This window comes from Erithacus rubecula, assembly GCF_903797595.1.
Source record: "Erithacus rubecula genome assembly, chromosome: 5".
Lineage (NCBI taxonomy): Eukaryota > Metazoa > Chordata > Aves > Passeriformes > Muscicapidae > Erithacus > Erithacus rubecula.
This window is the reverse complement of record NC_136687.1, coordinates 66,994,618-67,015,044: the sequence shown is the minus strand read 5'-3', so window position 1 is coordinate 67,015,044 and position 20,427 is coordinate 66,994,618. Positions and strand designations below refer to the sequence as shown.

Genomic DNA, 20,427 nt, shown 5'->3' with positions numbered 1-20,427 from the left:
TGCAGCTGAGGAGCTGCTGGGCGTGCATTTGGGGTATATCGTTGGGTTACACTCCACTATTAGCAAAAATAAAATCTCTCAAACCAGAGAACCACCTGCATCCAATATGTCCCCCTCAAAAACAGCACAGCGACAATAAGTCTAGGGCTTTCTTCTTTGTGTAAAAGCCGTAATTTGCCGAATGCTTTTCAGCTGTGCTCTGCAACAGGTGTTGGTCACACCTGGGACTTGGAGTTTGCATGGAAAATCAGGGCACTGCTGCACAACCTTAATTAATGTGCGTGTAGTGTCTTTGGCTCGCTCATAACTGGGCATAAAAGTAAAATTGATTTGTAACTAAGTATTTTCCAAGTCCTGCAAGGCTGGGTTGTGTCTTCCTATCCCTTGGTAACTTGTAAAGGAGGGAGATAGGACTTTTCCCACCTCGGGGAAGGAGGATCAGACTTTCTTTGTGAGTTTGCTTTTTAGTCCTGTGTGGTCCCTATTCCCGTGTTTTAAGGAACTATAGCTGTCAGTGAGCTAAAAAGAAAAGTCAGCCAGCCCTGGAGTGGTAAAACAGATGGGTTATGCTGGTCTCAACTTACTGATATTAAGTTTTTGGTTTTTTTTTTCCCCCTCATGCCTTCTAACAATGCATGACCTTGCATTTTGCACTGAATTTTGAGGTGCAGCTGGATGATGAACCATGAAATTACCTTCTCTTGCCAAAAGAAGAGCTATTTGCTGAATTTGAGAAAAGTGTGACTGGGCTCCTGTGGCTCTTCTTCTTGGCAAGGGAAAATAATTCCCGATGGTGCCTCCACAGCCTCTTGCAGCTGAGCTGGAGCTGAGCTCGAGGGAGGAGCTTTTGATTCCGAGAGCTGTAGCTCCCAGGTTTTCTGTACAGATTTGTCTAATCTGCATTTCTCGGGAAACTCCACTCTTGGACAAGGAAATTCTGACTTTTCTGGGTGGTCCCTCGAGGCACTTCTTCCCTTTTCATCTCGGAGTTCCTTGGGCTCTTTTTTGATTGCACATTCCCCTCACGCTTTTGAGAGGCAGATAATGTGCAGTTGCTCAAGAGGAACCATTTCCCAGAAAATCGATGGAAGAGCTGTCATTCAGCTTACCCGTGCTTTTACTGCCTAACCTTTTATTTGATTATTGGGGTGGAATTTGGGAAGTGTGGCTGCCTGTGGTGCTGGTGTTGTGACAGAGCAGGTTCTTGTTTCTAACCTGGTTTATTTTTGTTTTTGCTCCCTCAGGTGCCTGTGTCTACCACGGCTTCTCATTTGAGGTAAGTGAGCTTGACCATGTTGTGCTGGGATTTGAGAGGGTGATGTTGGACTCCAGTTCCTGCTTTTTGCCACCCTTGTGACTGGTGTGCAGGTCCCAGTCTGCTGGAAAACACACACTTCTCTCCTTGGAGAGGTTGGGAATTCTGCCTGGGCCAGTGTAACTGGGTGAAAAGGGATCTCCTGGAAGCCACAAAGGTGCAGTCCCAGGCAGGATGGAGGTGGTGCTTTGTGAAACATCTGTGCAGTGGCAGAGTGTGTTTTGTGTTTCTTTCCTGAATTAATGAGCTCTTAATGACAACAGCTTAACACAGGCAGGCTGAATGTGTTTGCTCCTCTTAATGATGCCTTGTGGAGGGTCTTGACAGCCCCCAAAAGAAACCTGTGGCAACTTGTGTTTTAAAGGATGGCTGGAAACACTGTTTCCTTTCAGTGCCTGCTGTTAGTCCGGATTTCTATCAGTGTTTGGTGCAAAAACTTCCAAAACACAAATGTGGTGCTTTGTTTTAGCACCATAAAGCACTAAATAAGCATTTTTTTTTTGAGAGAGAAGTTTTTAATCTTTGGGTTGGAAATTGTGAACAGAATAAAAAGCCCTAGCTTAATTCACAGTAAATGGTAGTGTACTTGTGCTTCTATGAAAAATTTCACCTCCCTGTTTCCTTTTGAAACATCTGTGTGCATTTTGTTGTCAGAAGTTTGAAGAAATCCTGATTTTATGCTTTTAAAGGCAGATTTCTGTTTCCATCAGTAGTTTGTGCTGGACAGAAATGAGAGTGGAAAGGTAATAAATAAAAAATGCTGGGTTCCACACCCCCCCACCCCCAAAAATTTTAAATCCCCCATTCCAGATAGCTTATACTCTGAATAAATTCAGTGACTTTTAAAGTAAATGTTAGCAAGTGCAGAGCACTTCTGGTTGGGGAATATGTCAAATTAGCAGTAGAAAATGAGCCTCATTTTAATTTCATTAGAAAGAAAAGAAGTTAGTACTGAAAAATGAGATCAGAATGGAATATTTCAGTTGAAAGATTTGCTTGTTAACTCTTACAACAGTCAAGATACTTTTGTTTTTAAATAATGTGATTTCAATGCCACTGCTTAGCCTGGGGCTACATCCTCTGGATGTACAGGAATGTTTTACAGGTAAGATTTATTAATACAGTAATGCCTCTCGTGGAGCAAATGTGCTTGTGGGTTTCAGAAAGATGGGATCAACTGAGGATCAAAAATAAAAGTGATTTTTCAATCAAGTGTGTGCTGCATGTGTGTCCCTTCTTTGTTTTCCTTGAAAACAGCAGTGGCATACAGAGGATGAGGATAGACTCTTTATTTCATGGTGCCAGGGAAGAGAACCTTAGATGTAAGATTTTTCTCCTGAGGATGAAGTGAATTCTTGTCCTTTCATCAGCAAATGAATGGACAGAGGCACACATTTTAATATGAAATAATTTCTCTTTTTTTATCTTAGTGGTTCTAAATGTCACCTTCTTGTCCAAGAAGAGAGCCCTCATGCAGAAGCAGCATCTCTCAGTTCCCCCTGAGCCTGGAGCAGGGCTTAGATCCACAGCCAGGCTCTGGGAGCAGCAGAGGCACCAGCAGGGCCCCCTCCTGGATAACCACATCCCTTTCCATGCTGTGTCCAGGCAGGGATCAGGCCCTTCCCAGGGAAGCCCCAGTCCCATGTCTCTGCTTACCCTGAGGTGATTTATCTCTGCAGGTGTTTCACAGCTCCCTCCAGAGCTGGCTGCACATACACAGAATTTATCTTCAGCCCTTCCCTGCAAATGGCTGTGGCTGTGTTTTTTCACAGTGCACTCCCTGCTCAGAAGCTGTTCTTTTTCCTTCTCTTTGGCTCTCATATTCCTGCAATCCAGCAATGGAGTTGTGCCCCTCTTGAGTTGTCCATGCACGTTTAAGAGCAGCCTTTGGTCCCTTGCTGCAATCTTCCTAAACAGTCAGGTACATGCAGGGTTTCTGGGCAAGAAGGGATTTTAAACCAGCTCCTCTTTGCTTTGGGTAGAAGAAATTCATAAACCCAGAGAAATTTGTAAACTACAAGAGAATTCTGGGAGTTGTGGAACTTTTGAGCTTCAATCTGAGAGCGTGGGCTACTTTTCCTTGGAGCTGTGTCTGTTCTGCTCCAGAGATCTTTCTGCTCCATCCTGCTGGTGGAAAACTCATCCTTCCTTCATCTTGAGTGTGTTGTGGGAGGTCATCTGGCATCATCTTTATTTGGAGATCAGGGTTTTTACAGGAGCTGCCCTGTTGCACATTTTCCATCCATCTTTCAGGATGCATTTCAAGAGCTGTGTTTAGGAAATCACACCTTTTTTTTTTTTTAAATCCCCACCATGCAAAATGCCTTTTTCCTTTGCTAGGTCTCTTCCTCCTTCCTCCCCTCCCCTCAACCCTTTCAAAATCTTTGCCAGGATTCCCATTTCCATTTTCTCTTTAGAGGAGGGGTTGCAATGCCTTGATAATGTCTTGTAGTTGAGAAGAGGAAATTTTAGAACTTTGCTGTACCTTTTCAGTGCCCTCCAAAGAGCTTAAGGATTTTGTGAGATAATTGAGGAAAGCAGATCCTCAGTTTGTTGGCACATTGAACATTTTGCCAGCCCAGGGTGTGTTTGAGACCTTGTTCTTTACCCTCAAAACATCTGGGGTGAAGAAGTTGCAAGGAGCTCTCAGGCTTTTAAAATAGATTGTTAGTGTTTTAATCCATTGCAAACCTTAGGCAAAATTGGACTACTGTGTTTTGATAGCCTGGGGAGGGGCTGCCAAGAGCCCTGAAATTGGTGATGCCAATATTTCTGCCATGAATATTAAACAGCATCCAGTGGGAATGCAGGCTATAGACTGTCATGGGAACACTGCTGTAATTCTCCTCGTGCTGTGGTTTATTGCTGAGCTACAGATTAAGGATAAAATACTCAATTTTGTAATCATTGTATCCACTCCAGAATCGTTCCATAATGAATCCTCTAACTAACCCTGGGAGCTCAGCATCCAGAGGATCTTTATATTACCAGCTGCCATGCTGCAGCTGAAGGAGACTCCCAGGCTCTGTGTTTCTGAGGATCAGCCAGGGGGGAAAAAAAATCCTCTCCCTCCTCCCCCAAAAGATAAATCCTGAACATGATTCTTCCCAGATTAATTTGAATAATTTTAAACCAGATGTTTTGTTACTGCAAAAAAAAAAAAAAAAAATTAGTTTCCTAACCTGCTTTGCATATGTTTTATAGAGATCAAAATGAAACTTCTTGCAGGCTGAAAATTGGGAAATTTTAATTTAAGTGTAATAAATTTTTTTGGGAGCTGTACGTTGGGATCTTGCAGCGAGATGGCAAAAATAAGAAATTTGAACCCTTCAGTTATCAAACCAGAGATCTCATTTCTAACAGAATGGTTCCTTGAAAATCTTAACCTTTTCCTTTCCTGGGAATTCACCTGTTGTCTTGCATGAATGGATTTGGTCCTGGTCATGTGGGATTAATTCCTTTTGGGTGCTTAGCCAGCTGGAGACTGATCTGCTGTACATCAGGTGTTGTGCTTCTGTTTTCAGAGGAAACACAGGACTGGTTGTTTAATTATGAAAAGAGTCTGCTGATGAGACACAGTTGTCATTACTGACATGCCAAAAGCCACTTGTGAGTTAGTGGATGCAGTAAATCCTTTTATGCATAGAGCCTGGAAAAGTGGTTTCAGGGGAAAACATGAGCAAACTTGTTAGCAATTTCTTTCCCACATTTTTTTGCAGTTTTATAGTTTCTTGTATATCTGTAAAAAACCTGATTTTCTTGAGTGCCTAAGGAATGCTCAGTATTGCAGAGTAGAAGTAACTTGCTGCACTTTTATTCCAGTGGGTTAATTTCATGTTGTTATTTTAAAAGTCAGAATTCTAAAAGTGTTCTATTTTGAAAACCTGGGTTGTTTTTTTTTTTAAACTGGAGGCATTTAAAAATTGCTTCTACTCCTTTCTGCCTCAGTTTTCAGTGAAACTGTGAGACCATTGTGGTTATGGAAAGGAAACCCTGAAAGTGCCTCAATCTGCTGTTAAATGGAAATATTCCAAACCAAAAATGAATTATGTGCTTCCGTTGAATGGCATAAGGAGTAATTCTTAGGCCTCTTTTCCATGTTTTATTTAAAACAAAAATTCCCACAATGAAACAATGAGCTTAATGAAAACCTCTTTAAATTTTAATGAAATCCTTAGGACAAAGCAAAGTCGAGTATGTTACTTCCAAAGACAGTGGGAGAATTCAAATTAGATCAAATGGGAACAATTGAGATCCAGTAGATTAAAAATTGAGGAGAATATGTCCCAGAATTTAGGCTTTAAACCCTGTTACCTAAGAGCACTGCATCCCACAACTCCAGAAGTTGGCCATGACTGCAGGGCAGTGTTTTGCAGTTGTTTTTTTTTTTTTCCCATGTTGTAATTTGACTTCATGAGAGGTTTTAGGATGCTTGAATGCAATGCTATGTATGTGGTATATGGTTAACAGGTGTGATGATGCAGTTAGCTGAGACACATCAGCATGGTAAAAGCAGAATGGATTTTAAGGTCATTTACCTCTCTAATGCTGGGGGTTCCTTTTCCCTCAATACTTTGGTTCTTCTGAGCCTTAATTAATTCAACACTGGTCCTGCTGTTTCTTTTGGAAGAGGACCATGGCTTTAACAACCCTGTGTGCATCCTGCTGTGCACCATAGAGTTTGTCCAGTCACAGGGGGTTTCCAGGGGGTTTCAGAAGGATTTGATGGCTTTGGAAGTGTGGTGAGGCTTTACTCTTTGGAGAGGAGTGTGCTGGAGTTCTCACAGATCCTTCCTTCTCCTCTGACCTCATTCTGTGGGGGAAGATCTAAGCTCACAAGATATAAGACTATCATTTCTCCTTCTTGCTTCAGGCAGAGATATATCTGTGAGATCAGAGGCAAACCTCTTGAAATCCCTAGGAAAAGGCATCATCCATGATATTTTGCAGCCTAGGAGGGAGCTGTGCAGTTCAGCTGCTTTTGCTGCTGTGATCAGCATCCTGTGTTGTCCAGTTTTCCCTTTGGATGGCAATCCTGTCTGCTAAGAGCTGGCTGTGGGCACCTGGTGTGGCCAGGCTCATTGCCAGTTTTTAAGTTGTTGTGGTGATGCTGATTTACCTCATGAAAATAGGAAGTGTTAGTATCAAAAACAAACTGGGAATGGTGTTCTCTAAGCAAAATATTTTTGCTGGGCTTTCACTGGTTATCATCAGCAGGCAGTGCTTGATGCTGTGGAGCCTGTGGCTTTGTGAAGAAAATGCAGGATTGAAATCCAGCACAGGGAACCAGCAGTTTGTTCATATGTGATTGTTGCCCTCCTTTTAGTCTAGCATGGGAACAGGCATTTTGTTCTGCAGGTACCTGATCTGATCTTCAAGGTCAAATCTTTTCCTCAGCATCCTGTTTTTACAGATGCCTTCATTAGCCTCTCTAAATCCACATGTTCAAACTGAGGAGATAATTCCTCATCTGGCAGCCTCTCTAAGTAACCTCCTTGTTAAAACCAGCTGTAGAGCTATGTAAAAGGTGCTGTGAGGTCTCTATACTTAATATTTTTAGTGCATTCTGTATGGTGCCAGAGTGTTTCTAACCTTACTGAAGTCATTTCATGCTTCTGCAATTCATTGGGTTTTTGGTGTATTTATAGATGCTGTTTTATCAAGCACTGCAGTAGGAATGATGAGAGCATCTGGTTAAATCCATCACACATCTTGTGCAACCACCTCTGAAAAAATAACCTTGGTAATTGAGCCTTTCCCCCTTTAGATGGTTCCACTAATATTTTAAAGGCTTTATATATTTATTATCATTGAGGAGTCACTGCTGTGGTTTTCTGTGGTGGAAACCACTGAAACAGCAGAGCCACATTTCAGCTCACACCCAGACCCTCAGCTGTGATGATGTGGAAGCAGCAAAGCTGAGATTTGTTGGGACTCTTATTGGGAAACCTCCCTGAGATGGTGTTGACAGCAGCATCTGTGTGGAGTGACAGAGCAGGGTTGTGTGAGGAGTGTTGGGCAGGCCAGAAAAATGAGAAATATCTGCCTGTGCTGGCAGGCAGAGCTGTTCCTGTGCTTCATCTTTCACTCTCTGAGAAGTGCTGCTGGAGTGATTTAGGTGGGGTTTGCAGCTTTGCCAGCTCACAGAGAAACTGGAGGTGAGGCTGTGGAAACACCACCAGCACATTTCTGACCCTGGTGCTGGCAGTCATCCTTGCAGCCACTGAGCTCATTTAAGGAAGCCTTGCCAGTTGGTGTTTTCCAGAGGCACCATGGATTTGCCTTCTCACTTCCCTTGCAAGGGATTTGCAGCAAGCCCAGCCACTGCCCTGTCTCTTTTCCTTACCTTGCCTTGGCCCTCCATGTGGAGTTTTGGCTCTTTGAGCCAAGTTCTCACCTACACACACAAAGAAATGACTTGGCATTGCATCTGGAAGTCTAGAGAGGAAGCTGGCTTTGGGGAATGTGTTAAAGGTGGGAGGGAGATTCCCTTCACTTGGCTGCTTTTAGACACCCTGATGCAGTTCCCTGTGTGATTCTTGTGAGGAGCAGCAGCCTCTGGAACACCAAAGGTGTTGGGGGGTTGGCAAGGCCTGTCCTTCACCCACTCTGGCCTCCTCAGTGTGGGTACAGTCCATGTCCTGGTGCTGTTCTCATGGCAGAGTTACTCTTGTTCCAATCCAAGAGGATTATCCCTGCCTTGCCAGCACTTGGAGTGTTGGAAAATGCATCTGTGCTTTGCCTCTGGCTTCCCTGGGAGCAGCTCCTGGCTGTGCTTTGTGCTCATGTCTCTGATTCCTGGCAAGGCAGTTGCTGTGACTGCTGAGAAGTCAAGTGAGGTCCTTGTCTGGGGTTTATTTTCCTCTTTGCACAGTTTGGTTGTTGGGAAGGTGATGATCCCTGTGTGTTTGAAGGAGTTGGAAAATGGTGTTTTAAGAATCCAAACAAAGCTGCATTTCTCTCTTGCCTCCCCCCATTTCCCTTTCTTCTAATCACCATTTTACAGAGACTTCCAGAGGATTTTCTGATGAGCTTTTGGCCTCCTTGTGTTCCAAATGCTGCTTTATTGACCATGTTGTCCATATGGGGACCTCAAAATGAAAGCTGTGCAGTGAGGAATCTTTTGGTGTCCTTAACACACAGAGTGCTTTTTAAATTTTATCAGTGACAAGATTTTTTTACAGGGAAGTTCCTTCTAGTGTTTTCCCTAGCATTTTAATGTGAGCATGTATATGAATAAATAAAAGTTCCTCCAGGCATCTTACTTTTTTTTTTTTTTTTTTTTTTTTGCATTGTACTTTTAAATAGCTGTGCTTACAGGAGCCTGTTTCCAATTTCATCTGGCTTTTTACAGACCTAGGGAAAGAAAAAGCTTTTCCTGTGGACTTTACACACTCAGTGGAGGCCAGAGTTTAAGTCCTGTAGGAGAACACAAGGGGCACCCACCCTGACCCTTTGGAGTGTTAAAAGCAGGTATACACCTCTTGTATCCAGTCTTTGGGCAAGGTGTGTGTATCCTTAAAAAAAAAACCAATGTGGAAGCTGAACTGAGCAGTGGTTGATTGTATTTCTGTGCCCTTGGGTTTGCTGGAGGTTTGTTTTCTGCCAGGTGTTTTGCTGTTTATTTTGTGCACACAAAATCTAAAGAGTGGCTGTTGATAAAGACAGGATTTTGGGTACCTCCTTGGAATAACATTAAAAAAAAGAAACCTACAGAAAAGTCCTGCACAATTTATCAGAAAGAACAGGCTGTGCATTAAGGGCTTTGTTTATTTTCAAAATAGCTTTTTTTTAAAAGTTTTTGATTCAGGATTTAGGCCAACTCTGGTAAACCTGTCACCTTTGCTGGGGCTGTAGATGAAGGTACTTGGGAGAGAAAAAAAACCCTTCTGGTATATCTTGAATCTGTACCATCCTCAATTTCCTCAGAGCAGGACTTGTCCCAGCCCCAAGGAGAGGAAATCTCATTTGTCTAAGTGAAGCCTCTGTGGAGATGTTCAGAAGCTCAGGGCAGTTGTCTGTCTCAACCAGATTTGTGCACAAAACAAACGCAGAGCTGGATTTGCTTTGGGAATTTTGCTTTGATTTATGGTGTGGAGTCACTAAACATGTTTGCACATGATTCCTTTGGGCATGCACAGCAGCTTAGCTTGGGAACCTACCACAAAAGCATTCATCCCTTCTTATCTTGCCCCAGAGCCCAGGGCCAGTGGTGGTTTTGTTTCTGTGCCCAAAGAACTGGCTGCAGGCAGAGATGAGTTAGAGGGAGGTCTTCTGAAAGGAGAAAAAAAGAGATGCGCTTCAGTATTAGTTACAAAAAACCCCCACATTATGATTGTCACATCTGAATACAGGATACAAACAGCCTGGCTTTTACTGGAAATGGTGTGGCCAGCAGGACCAGGGCAGTGACTGCCCCCACCTTGCACTCTGGGACAATTTTGGGCTCCTTGCTCCAAGAAGGGCTGGAATGTGCAGGGAAGGGAATGGTTCTGGAGCACAGCTGAGAGGCTCAGCCTGGTAAAAAGGAGGCTCAGGGGGGACCTTACTGGTCCCTAAAATCCCTGACAGGAGGTCAGAGTGATGTGGGGTCAGTCCCTTTTCTGAGGCAGCAAGTGACAGGACAAGAATAAATAGCCTCAAGCTGTACCAGGGAATGTGTACATTGAATTTTAGGGGAAATTTCTTCAGTGAAGCAGTGGGCAGTCATGGAAACAACCTGCCCAGTGCAGTGGTGGAGTCCCCATCCTGAAGGGGTTTAAAAGGATGTGGCACCTGGGGACATGGGTTAGTGGTGGCCTTGGCATTGTGGGTTGGTGGTTGGACTCCATGATCTTGAAGGGCTTTTCCACCCTGAAGGATTCCATGGTTCTGTGATTCTCTAAAACCTTTTGAGGGCTCTTGGTGCATTGACACTCAAGTGTCAAGGTGTGATAAAATTGCTCTGTGAGCATCAGGGGCTTGCAGTTCAGGAGGAGCAGTGTTCCAGGAACATAAATCTGATTTTTCAGATTCATTTGTGGTGAGGTATGGGGGATGCACAAGGATGGAGGGGATCCTAAAGACAGTCATGATTCCTCATTACAAAGAACTTGAGCTCTGTCTGCATCAGCTCTCCAAGGGAAAGTTAAGGGGTAATTTGTAGAATGCTACAGAGGGAGCAGAAATTATTATAAATAAACCTCTGCTACCCATAAGAAAATGGAGTAGCCAGAAAATGAAAGCTAGATAAATTCAGCTTAGGAGCTAGTTAGACTTTTTCTGTGAAGATTGGAAATCATTGGAACAGTTTCCTGAGGTGTGCTATGAATTACTCTGTATCACTAAAATCTTTAAATCATGGTTGGCTTTTTTTTTTTTTTTTTCCCTGGAAGTTACACTTTCGTTAAATTGCAGCTTTTAGACCAGAGCCAAGCAATTCATTTATTCAGCAGAGTCAGCCAGCACAGGCCCCCTTGCATTACAAACCAGGCTGGCTCTGTTTTGGGTGGAATCTGTGGAAATTTGGTGGCACAGGGACAGAGCTGTGTCCCACCAAAGGGGAGGCTGAGAGAATTTTGTTTTGCTCCACTGATACTGTTGGTGAGTGGAAGGTAAAGCCCACTCCTGTCCCAGCATTAAAAGGCTTGCACATAACTCCTGCTGGAAAAGAGCAATATGCACAGAAATGGCCAAATCACTGTGTGCTGCTTTATCCCCTGCTCTGGGAAAAGGGAAAGAGGGAGGGAAGGGGTTCTGCTGGTAACATCCAGCTGATTTACACCCTCTCCCCCTGGGTCTTGTTCTCCCCTGGCTGGGGTGAGTGGCCAAATGAATGCCCAGGAGTTATGGTGGCATAAAACTGATGGGAAACCAGAATTATGGAGAGCATAAGCTTGTTCCACATTAGAAACCCAGCTTGCAGGAACAAGCTGTGCAGTGTCCTGGCTCCTGGGAGGATTAATTACAGATGGTGGCTGTGGCAGCTAAATCAAGGACCTCTAATGTTGTGTAAACTTCATTAAACAAATGCTGTAGCAGGGCAGTAATCTATGAGAAATGGGATAGGATGTTGAGGGTAGAAAAGGAAAAATGCTCTGTAGGAAGTTAAAAAAAAAGAATCCTCAGTGTCTAAATCCACTGAAGCAATTTCTTCTACCTCTTGTGCTTTAATAGCAGAATTTTAAACCACAAGCTTTAAAATTTATTATCTGGTAAAGCCTCAGTAGCTTGAATTAACAACTTTCTGCTGAATTCCTCTCAGTCAGCAAATCCTGGTTTATCTGATATGCTCAATCCTTCCTGATATTCTGCCACCACGTGCATTTGGCCATTTCCTTTTTACTGGTGGAAGAAGCAGCAATGATCAGCTTGATTGTGGCCACTGATGCTGACTGATGTGGTGCAGGGTTTACAGGAGCACTCAGTTCTAACCGTGGCTCAGGTTTGTGTTTTAATCTGAAAGCTGAGAACTCCTGTATGTTGATGCAATATCCCAAGCAGGGTTATCTGATTTAGAGTCCAAGAAATGTGAATTCTGCCAGGTGTCACCTGTACCATGGAGATGTTGTTTTATTCTGCCCCAATTGTGGAATTGCAATTTCACCCTTAGCAACTCAGTTATTGATGTGGTGAGGAATTGGAAGGTCAGTTAAATTAACTGAGCTTTTCCAGGCAGGGACAATTAACTGAGGAGGAAAAGCCAAGAATCTACTTGAAAGCACTTTTGGTGGCCAGTGAAAAAGTTTTTGTGCTTTTTAGTTCAGTTGTTTGTTTGACTTGGGGTAGTTGGGGTTGTGTTAGACATTTGTCACTACAGACACTCTCAGTGTCACCCTTTGCCTGGCTCAAGAATGGAGAGTAGCTTGTCCTTAAACTACAGCAGATCTAATACCCAAGGGAGTGCTTTTTAAATAATTATTTTCTCTAAAAATAATATTCTAAATATTATTTTCCCTACTGTCTCTCATCCTCTCCCAAATCCTTGTCCATGGACAGGTGCTTCAAGGTGACTTGTGTAGCTGTTTCAAGATCACTTAGGCTGTGGATTTAGGGATCCTGGCTGTGGTTTGGTTCTTTGCTGTTTTAGCTGTATGGTGGCTCCACAACACTTGTGACTGGTCAGCTGAACACAGGATTTTTGGAGAGGAGCCCTGAACACTTTGATGGATACATTTAGCCTCAGGAGCTTGACTTACCTCAGCTGGTTTGGAAAATGGTGACTTTTGAAAATGTCATCTTTCTCCTGCAGTTTAGGAGGGCTTAAAAAAGAAGCCAGTCTTGCCCAGTGTCTCTTTGATGCAGGAAGCAAGTGAAAAGGTTGTACCATTTAAATACAGGTAAATTTCAAGCAGTGGAAATATTTCAGCTTTTATGGTGGCATTAAGTCAGTAGTGGGTTTGAAGTGCATTTTTAATTCTTCTTTGAGGACTCCAGGGCTAGAAGCCTGGCCCTGCACTGCCCTGAGGGTCAGTGCTCAGAGGATGCTTTTGGTTCCCTGTGCTTTAGCTGCAGCTGAAGAGAAATATTTTGGCCTTTGGGCTTCATCAGATAACACAGCACAGGCTCTGTGATCAGTGGGAACAGCACACTTCTTAGGGGAAGTGCTGCAATTTTTATAATTTCTCATAAAATGCTGCAAAATTCCTTCTTCCTTTCCTTCCAAAGCTGCTCTGCTCCAGGGAATCCTCATTCCTTCTCTAAAACTGCATCTTGCAGTGGGGAGAGCAGCACAACAACCAAATGCTGCCTGTTCTTCCCTGCCTTGCTCCCTTCTCAGAGCAGCTCAGGAAGGGAACATGTGTTTAGTGCTGAATCCTCAGGAGTTTTACACAGCTAATTAGTGCAGTGGGATCTCTGTCAGTTCATTTTTCAGAGAGGAGGGATGTGGTTTTCCTCAAGCTGGGAGTTGGGTATCAAAAATAATAAAATCATGCAAGACTGATAGATTCATATGTGCAAAAATTTAGTCATTGCATTTCTCTTTTGGATACTTTAAAATCAGGGGAAATTGGAATTAAAATCTAGTTTAGAGACAGGTAACACCTGTGCATTTCTATTTACCAAGGCATTTATTAAAGCCCAGGAAATGCTTTTCTGTAGATGTCTTGAACAGGAATATTCCTGAAGAAATCTTGGATTTATGATTGTCTATTTAACCCCATTTCATTCCTGCTGTTTGGATTTATTGAGTTGTGTTTGCTCAGGAAAGGTATTTTCCAAGAAGAGCATTTTCATGTGTTGAGGATAATTAGTTTATTTGTTTCTCCTTGAGGCATTTGTTGAATATATTTTCCTTTTAAAAAAAATAAATTTTTTTTTTTTTTGCATCTTCTTAGCCCTGTTGTGGTGCATTGATGGGAAGTTAAAAAAAAAAAAAAACCCTGTAAATTTTTTTTTCCTCCCTTTAAAAAGACTAAAGTAGGTTTTCTGGCCTTCTGGGTAAACCTCATCCTAATTGGCATCTCTCTCACCTGCCTTGCTCTACGTGAAGCTCCAAAATGCCTCTAATTAGGGGAAATGTTAAAATGAAAAGCAATTAAAAAAAGAGTTATTTCTAATGAGGTTTTGACACACGAGCTTCCAGGAAGGGGTGAGTGCACATGGGGAGGAATGATGGCAGGGTTTGGATCTGTTAGCTGCTGGAACACATTCTGCTGCTCTGGGCAACACTGGAATTACTGTTGGAATTACTGGTTTTTTCCCAGCTCTGCCTGGAGGGATGTAGGGAAAAAAAAGCAGCCTGGGAGCCACTGGAGATGCAAACAGGCTCTTCACACACCATTTTCACTGCAACTGTGCTCTAACTCAGCTTGAGTTGAAGCAGGTATGAAGTGGCAAGGAGAGGAAGCCTGTGCTTGCTCCTGTAAAATGCTGAACACACAAAATTGGGATAATTGAGACAAGCCAAATGTTTATCCAAGGGCATTTCTGGAGCACCCATCCTTAGCAGGACCAGAGTTCAACTCGCCTGGGGGAGAGGATGAAATGAGACCAGAGACTTGTTTTATTGTGTTTATCTGCAGGAGAATCAAAGCAGGGCAAGGGACAGCTTTGATGCAGGGTCAGATGTGGGTTTTGTTAAGTGCAGGGTTTGGTTTTGATTCATTAGCAGGATGCAGAGGGAGGAGACCCTGCCTGGACAAACAGCAGCAGGAGGAATTGTTTTGCTGGGAGAAGAGGAAAATGAACAGTGGAGGAAGGGTTGGGTTTGTGCTGACCTTGTTGGACTGCAGTGTTTGAGCAGTGAGGAGCCACAGCTTTGTTTCTGGATTGGCAGATACTAAAATGGCCTTCAGAAGGGCACCTGCCTTTAGCTGGTGCCTTGTAAAGAATTTCCTGTGGAGCACCTCCTCTTATTCCCTTTTACAATCTTGCTTTCAGGGTTTTTCTGAAGGTGGTTTTGCTCACTGTTATAAATTCCCTCTGAACTAGCAGGGATGAGTTTCAGTGTGGCACCCTGCTTGTGCACAGAAGAGCCAGGGTTCTCAAGTTGTCAGCAAATGTTCCTGGCTCCTACAGACAGATTTTGGAGAGATCAAGCAAGTTGTGTTATACTACACTAGCAAATTATTGGTGCTGAATACTTGCTTTCAAAAAATTGCTAACAAAAGGCATATCACAGCCAAACTTTCCACAGGTTTTGGCTGCTGCTGGCAGTCTGATCCAAGTGCTTTGGGGAGATCAAAGATCACTCCACCCTCTGAAGATTTCACTGGGGTTTGTGTCTTGGGCTGGAATTGCCACTGAAGGGGCCACTGATGTGATTTAGACCTGTGACCATGCAAGGCTGACAGTGAAGTTTGTGAAGGTCACCAAGCAGGAGGGGCCATCATTCATTAACAGCTTTCTGAAACAGGAGGGGAAGCTCTGCCTTCCCTACCACTTTCCTGAGAGGTTCCCTGCTCTCTCCTTCCTTGGAATTTGTGCAATTTGCTGTTACATTGGAGCAGTGGACAAAGTATGAGTATTGTGTGTGACAGGCTGCTCCTCCTAGGATTTCCATCTTGCATAAATCACCTCTCTCCTGCCTCTCTATAAAAATTAAATGACATCTGGAAGGAAGGGATTTGCCAGCCCCATCCATCTGAAATATTCAGGTTGTTTTACATTACCCTGGCATTGCTTAAATCAAAATCTGAGTCTTTGGGATGGGACTTGTGACCATCAAAAAATTAGGGCATAGCATCCACAGGAGACATTTTGAAGAGGAAATGTGATATTATTTCTTACCCTAAGGGTGTGTGATCTTTTGATTTTCTTCTGGTGTCACACTGGCTGCTGTGTCTCTTCATTCAGAGCAATAATTGCTTGCAGTCCTTGGTTTTTGGGTCAGCAAAACTGGCAGGCTTGGGTCTGCTTTACATTCTGGTCCATGAAGAAATTGTCCATTGTCTAAAGTGATTTTCCTTCAAACTGTTAGGTCTTGGAAACAAATGTTTTTGTGAGGCAAGATGGTTCACTGGAGTTTTTCACCCTGTTTTTCCTCAGAGGTATTTCAATAAAATGTCAACTCCATTCAGAGTCTCTTACATTCTGGGAAGGTTTATAAACTTAAATATTGAAAGATAAGTAGGGTTTGCAATCTGAAAATTGTGAAGAGATTTGAATGATGGGATGGCAACACAATGGCAAAATTTGGATGTTTCTTTTGTCACAGTGGTGAAGTTTTGGACAGTTAAAGCAATCAGCAGAGCCAACCCCCAAAACAAGTAGGGAAAGGTGAATGATGGGAAATGGGCTGAATATTAAGAATGTAATGTGAGAAATGGAAAAATATCAGGGAGAAGAAAGGAGAAATGACAAGAGAGAAGGACATTATGGGAAGATGTGGAGAATGCTGTCAGTGTGGGAGAGGGAAGCATTTTGGAATAACCCCTGGCATTATGGATTTTCTGAAGGTACTCTGTGTTTTCCCAAAGCAGCCCCTTGCTGGGCCTGGGGATTTCAGTGTGCTGCCCTGAGTGCACGTAGCAGGGCTGCTCAGGGTCATGGCAGGAGGCTGGATTAACATTCCCAGCTCTGGGTTTTGGATGGTTCTGTGATCTTTTCTTATCCCCTGCCATGTGCTGGGACCATGTGCTGATGGTTCTGAGCAGCTGATGTTGCTGCAGGGGATTATTGGAAGTACAGTTCCCTTTTCTTTCCCCTGGTCACAGCTTGGAGGCCCAGCCAGGAGCCTGGGGTTCTGTCTGTGTCCCTCTGCCCCAGGTTTTCCTACTTTTTCCTCTTGGAGCCAGAGTTATCCATTTTAGCATGGCAACATGCTAAAATTCTCCTGGCATCTTCCTTATGCTGACACTTTCCTTGCAGAGACAAGGTGGAAATGCAGATATCTGGATAAGCTTGCTACAAAAGCTCAAGTGGGGTAGCTAATCCTCTTCCCTGAGAGGAGAACTCTCTTTTGTTACAAACCTCTATTTTTCCAGTGCAAATGGTGGGGTGGGGAGGGTGGGGTGGACACGACAGGACTTGTGTGTACTCTGCAGACGTGGGAGTGGTGCCCAGGTTAATCATCCAGGGAAGGGTAGGAAAAAAAATCCATGTGTTGGCTGGTTTTCAAGTCGAGTGTGCTCCCAGCTAGGCTCTGAAATTCTGCCTGCCTCTCTTCTTCATCATGGGGCAGGAAAGTTCTGCAGATTAATAAGGGGTTAAGCAATTTTTTTCTGCCTTTGTACATCCTCATTTCCAAGAACAGTGTATCTCAGCCTGGTGGGAGCTGGTGTGGGCTGGGGAATTTGGGATTTCCCTGGAGCAATCTGCTTTTGCAGGGAGAGCCCTGGCTGGCTTAAGGCTTTCATCAAGCATCCTTCATTGAAGGTGAGGGGAAGCTGGAGGATTTTTAGTGTGCTCTGTTGAAAAGAGTTTCAGGCTTGCTTTCCTCTTTGTTTTTTGAGCCTCCCCTCAGTGTGAAGCTCTCTGGTGCATGTTTTGAGGAGAGGGTGCTGGATGGCTGCAGTTCCCACTGGGTTTAGCTGCTGTTTTAGCACACTTGTCCTAGAAGGTGATAATGCTGCCTCTTCCCACTCATCTGTCCCTGCATGTCCTCTGTTCAACATTTCCTTGTTGTACTTGTGTATTGCTAGAAGTAGGAGGCAGTCATAAATTACAAAACTTCCCTAAAGCGCAGCCATTTCCAGCCCCCTGCCATGAGCAGGGACACCTTCCCCCAGACCAGGCTGCTCTGAGCCTCATCCAGCCTGGCTTTCAGCACCTCCAGGGCTGGGGCAGGCACAGCTGGAGTTCAGAAGAACCTGAAGGTTGGATTCCTAGCAGGACTTAAACAGCTGTCAGGTGGATTTAAAGAGCAATATTTACTGCTCTGGAGAAAAGAGCACTGGAATACTTCATGTTCCCAGGCTCCTGAAAAATGGGCTGTCTCACCAGGACTGCACATTATGGCAGTTTCTTTCCAGAGCCTGCAACAACATTCCTCATGGCCCTGAGTGGGACATCAGGCACAAGGTGAGGGCTGTTTTTTGGGGTGTGCTCTCCTCTGGGGTGGTGCAGTCCAGGAGCTGTGGCTGATCCAGGCACCCCTGACCCAGGGAGTCATGGCTGTTTCCCTGCAGGCAGGAAGGGAGGGAGCCTGCCTGCCAGCTCCTCTCTGCTGACCCACATTGCTTTCCTTTTTTTCTTTTTAAGATAAAAGTAACTAAAGATGCAGGGAAGAATGTGGCCTCTGGAGGTCAAATCAAATGATGGATGCAGGTGTTTGGAAAAGCCATCCATCCAGGCTGCTGTGCACAGACCTCTGGGAAGTGTGCCAGTGCAGAGGAGTGGAAGAGCTTTGTAGGAAAGTTAATTCAGTAGTCTTGAGTCTCCCAGCTCAGGTTTTCATTTTGCTGAGGGGAAAAATAACAAGAGTATTTTTCTAAATCCCCCTACCCTCCTTTGTTATCAAGTTGTGCTTTATTTATGTGCTGCTGGTTTTGAAAGCATAGGGAGTAAGAGGTGGAGAGACACCTGAAAGTGTGGGAATTCCCATCACCAAGATCTCCAGGAGAGAGGGGTGTACTGAAACCAGGATCCTGGCTGGAGCTCCTCTAAGTGCTTGCAGTTCTGCCCATGTTCCTTTGTGCTTTGCTGCAATGTTCTTGGAAATAACTCTTGTGCAGCAATGGAGATCAACCTGCTCTCACTTGGGAGGGTTTCTTCCTCAGAGCTGAGTTGATCCCTGCAATCAGATAGGTCCCATTTATCCCTGGTGTGGGATTTCTGTAGCTCTAGGAAGGTGCCAGGCTGGTGTGGCATCAGTTACCCTCATGGCACAGTGGGAGTGACATGGGCAAAGGAGAGTGTGGAATAATCTCAAGTTTTACAGTCCCTCTCCATCCTGGACTTTTCATTCCTAACCCATTTAGGAGAGAGGACACTGCCCTCAGAGTGTTTCCTGTGCCACTTTTCCTAAATCCCTGCATTCTTCAGGGAAGCTGTGAATCATTCAGGGTACAGGCAAGCCCTCAAGTGTGGGACTCTTCTACTTTGAGACCTTCTCCAAGTAAAGGCAGATAAAGAAAAACTAAAAACCTTAGGATCCTGCAGGAACCTGGAGTTAAAAGCATTATGAGATGCTTCTTCAGCCATGTAGCAACTACATGAACAAAATATTGGAAAATGGGATTTCCTTCTTCGAGGAGAAAAAAAAAATTAAAAATACCTAAACTGCATAATGGTTCATCTGTTTCACATCATCTTGAAGAAGGAAGAGAAGGAGATTGCAAGGAAGAGTTCTGCCATATCACAGTGTCATGGTTAAATTTGTAATGAGGCAGCAATTATTTCTAACCAAGCATGAAGCAGCCTGACAGGAATTGGCTCACACCATGGCAGTGAGCAATCCTCAGCCTGGCAAATATCCATGGCATGGAGAGGGATGTGAGGAGAGCTCTGTGTTACTGCTCTGGCTGAATCCTGATGCCTGAGGCTGCATCTATACCAGAGATGTGCTTTGAAAAACACATTACCAAGCACTCATGCAAGATTGTTAAAGGAGAAGAATTAAATGGTTAACAAATGCACATTCTCAGGTGTTATTTACTGTAATACCCAGCCCGTTCTTGCTGCCTGAGGGTGGAGGGAAGATGCATTTTCTTCTTCAGCCTGAACTTAAGGGATGCATATGCTTTGCCTCTGCTAAATATTTCATGGAGCAGCTTCTGTAGATTAAGACATCACTACAGTGAAGGAGCCAAGTGCTTTGATATAAAACTGTCCCCTTTGTAAACCATGAGCATTGGAGAGATTTAGGAACCCCCCAGTCTGGTTTCAGGATCTAAATAAGTGTTTCTGCCTGTGCTCCCTCTTGCCCTTGCTGCTCCAGCCCCCATTCTGGGCTTGCTGTGTAAATTGTTCTGAGGTTTTACCTCAGATTGATTCTGAGACAGAAGAGGGTGAGAGGCAAAAATTCAGGAGCTGCAGAGGTTATGGCAATCCTTCTCCCTGAGCTTGCTTCTCCTGTGGACAGTCAAATTTTGTAAAATCAGTTTTTCTATAGAAGAGGAACTGTGGTAAAGGAAACAAATTGGGGAGATGCTCTAAGTATGGATCATGGTTATTTTCAGAGCAGCTCCTGACATCTCCCTGGCACTGTGTTGGAAATCAGGTCACAGAGTCGTGGTGTTATGCATTGAAAAAATAAATACACTTTAGATAGGATTACAGGGCTTTGATTTTAAATAAATATTTTTTTTGCCATGACCTTTCCTGCAGCACTTCTGAATAATGAAAGCGAAATGAACTGTTCCAGCATAAGCTCAGAGACACATGCAATTTGTGTCCTGTTGAATGCTGCCACTTAGCAATGGATAATATGATTTATTTCTGACTGATGGCCAATCATGCTAATTAATAGACTGGTACTCCTCCTGCTGAGGCCAACCCACACCCTGGTTCTCTGCTCATCTTTTATCTGCCTCCCAGGAGGGAGTTTAAATGCCTCCCAGAGCTGTTTTTACACCTCTGAAAAGCACTGGTTTGTGATTCATCTGACCACCCTTTCCAGCCCTGGATTACTTTTTCCTCCACTGCACCTTCTGGCCACAGCTGCTTCCCTGTTGGTGTTATTCCACAGGTTTTGCCTCTTCTCCCTCAGTCTGCTCACTGCTCTTGGACAGGAGAAGCTTTTGTACCCC

The 20,427-nt window shown here is 44.0% G+C and overlaps 2 protein-coding genes across 2 annotated transcripts in view; both read left to right on the top strand.

Annotated features, from left to right (window-relative positions):
* FRAS1 (Fraser extracellular matrix complex subunit 1) overlaps positions 1–20,427 on the top strand; it is a 97,022-nt gene that overhangs the window by 940 nt on the left and 75,655 nt on the right. Inside the window, exon 2 of the mRNA XM_079306028.1 lies at positions 1,245–1,276. Coding sequence (XP_079162154.1) covers positions 1,245–1,276 — 32 coding nt within the window. The remainder of the gene's footprint in view (positions 1–1,244; positions 1,277–20,427) is intronic.
* Positions 1–20,427, top strand: part of MRPL1 (mitochondrial ribosomal protein L1) — a 36,918-nt gene that overhangs the window by 7,708 nt on the left and 8,783 nt on the right. The window lies entirely within an intron of this gene.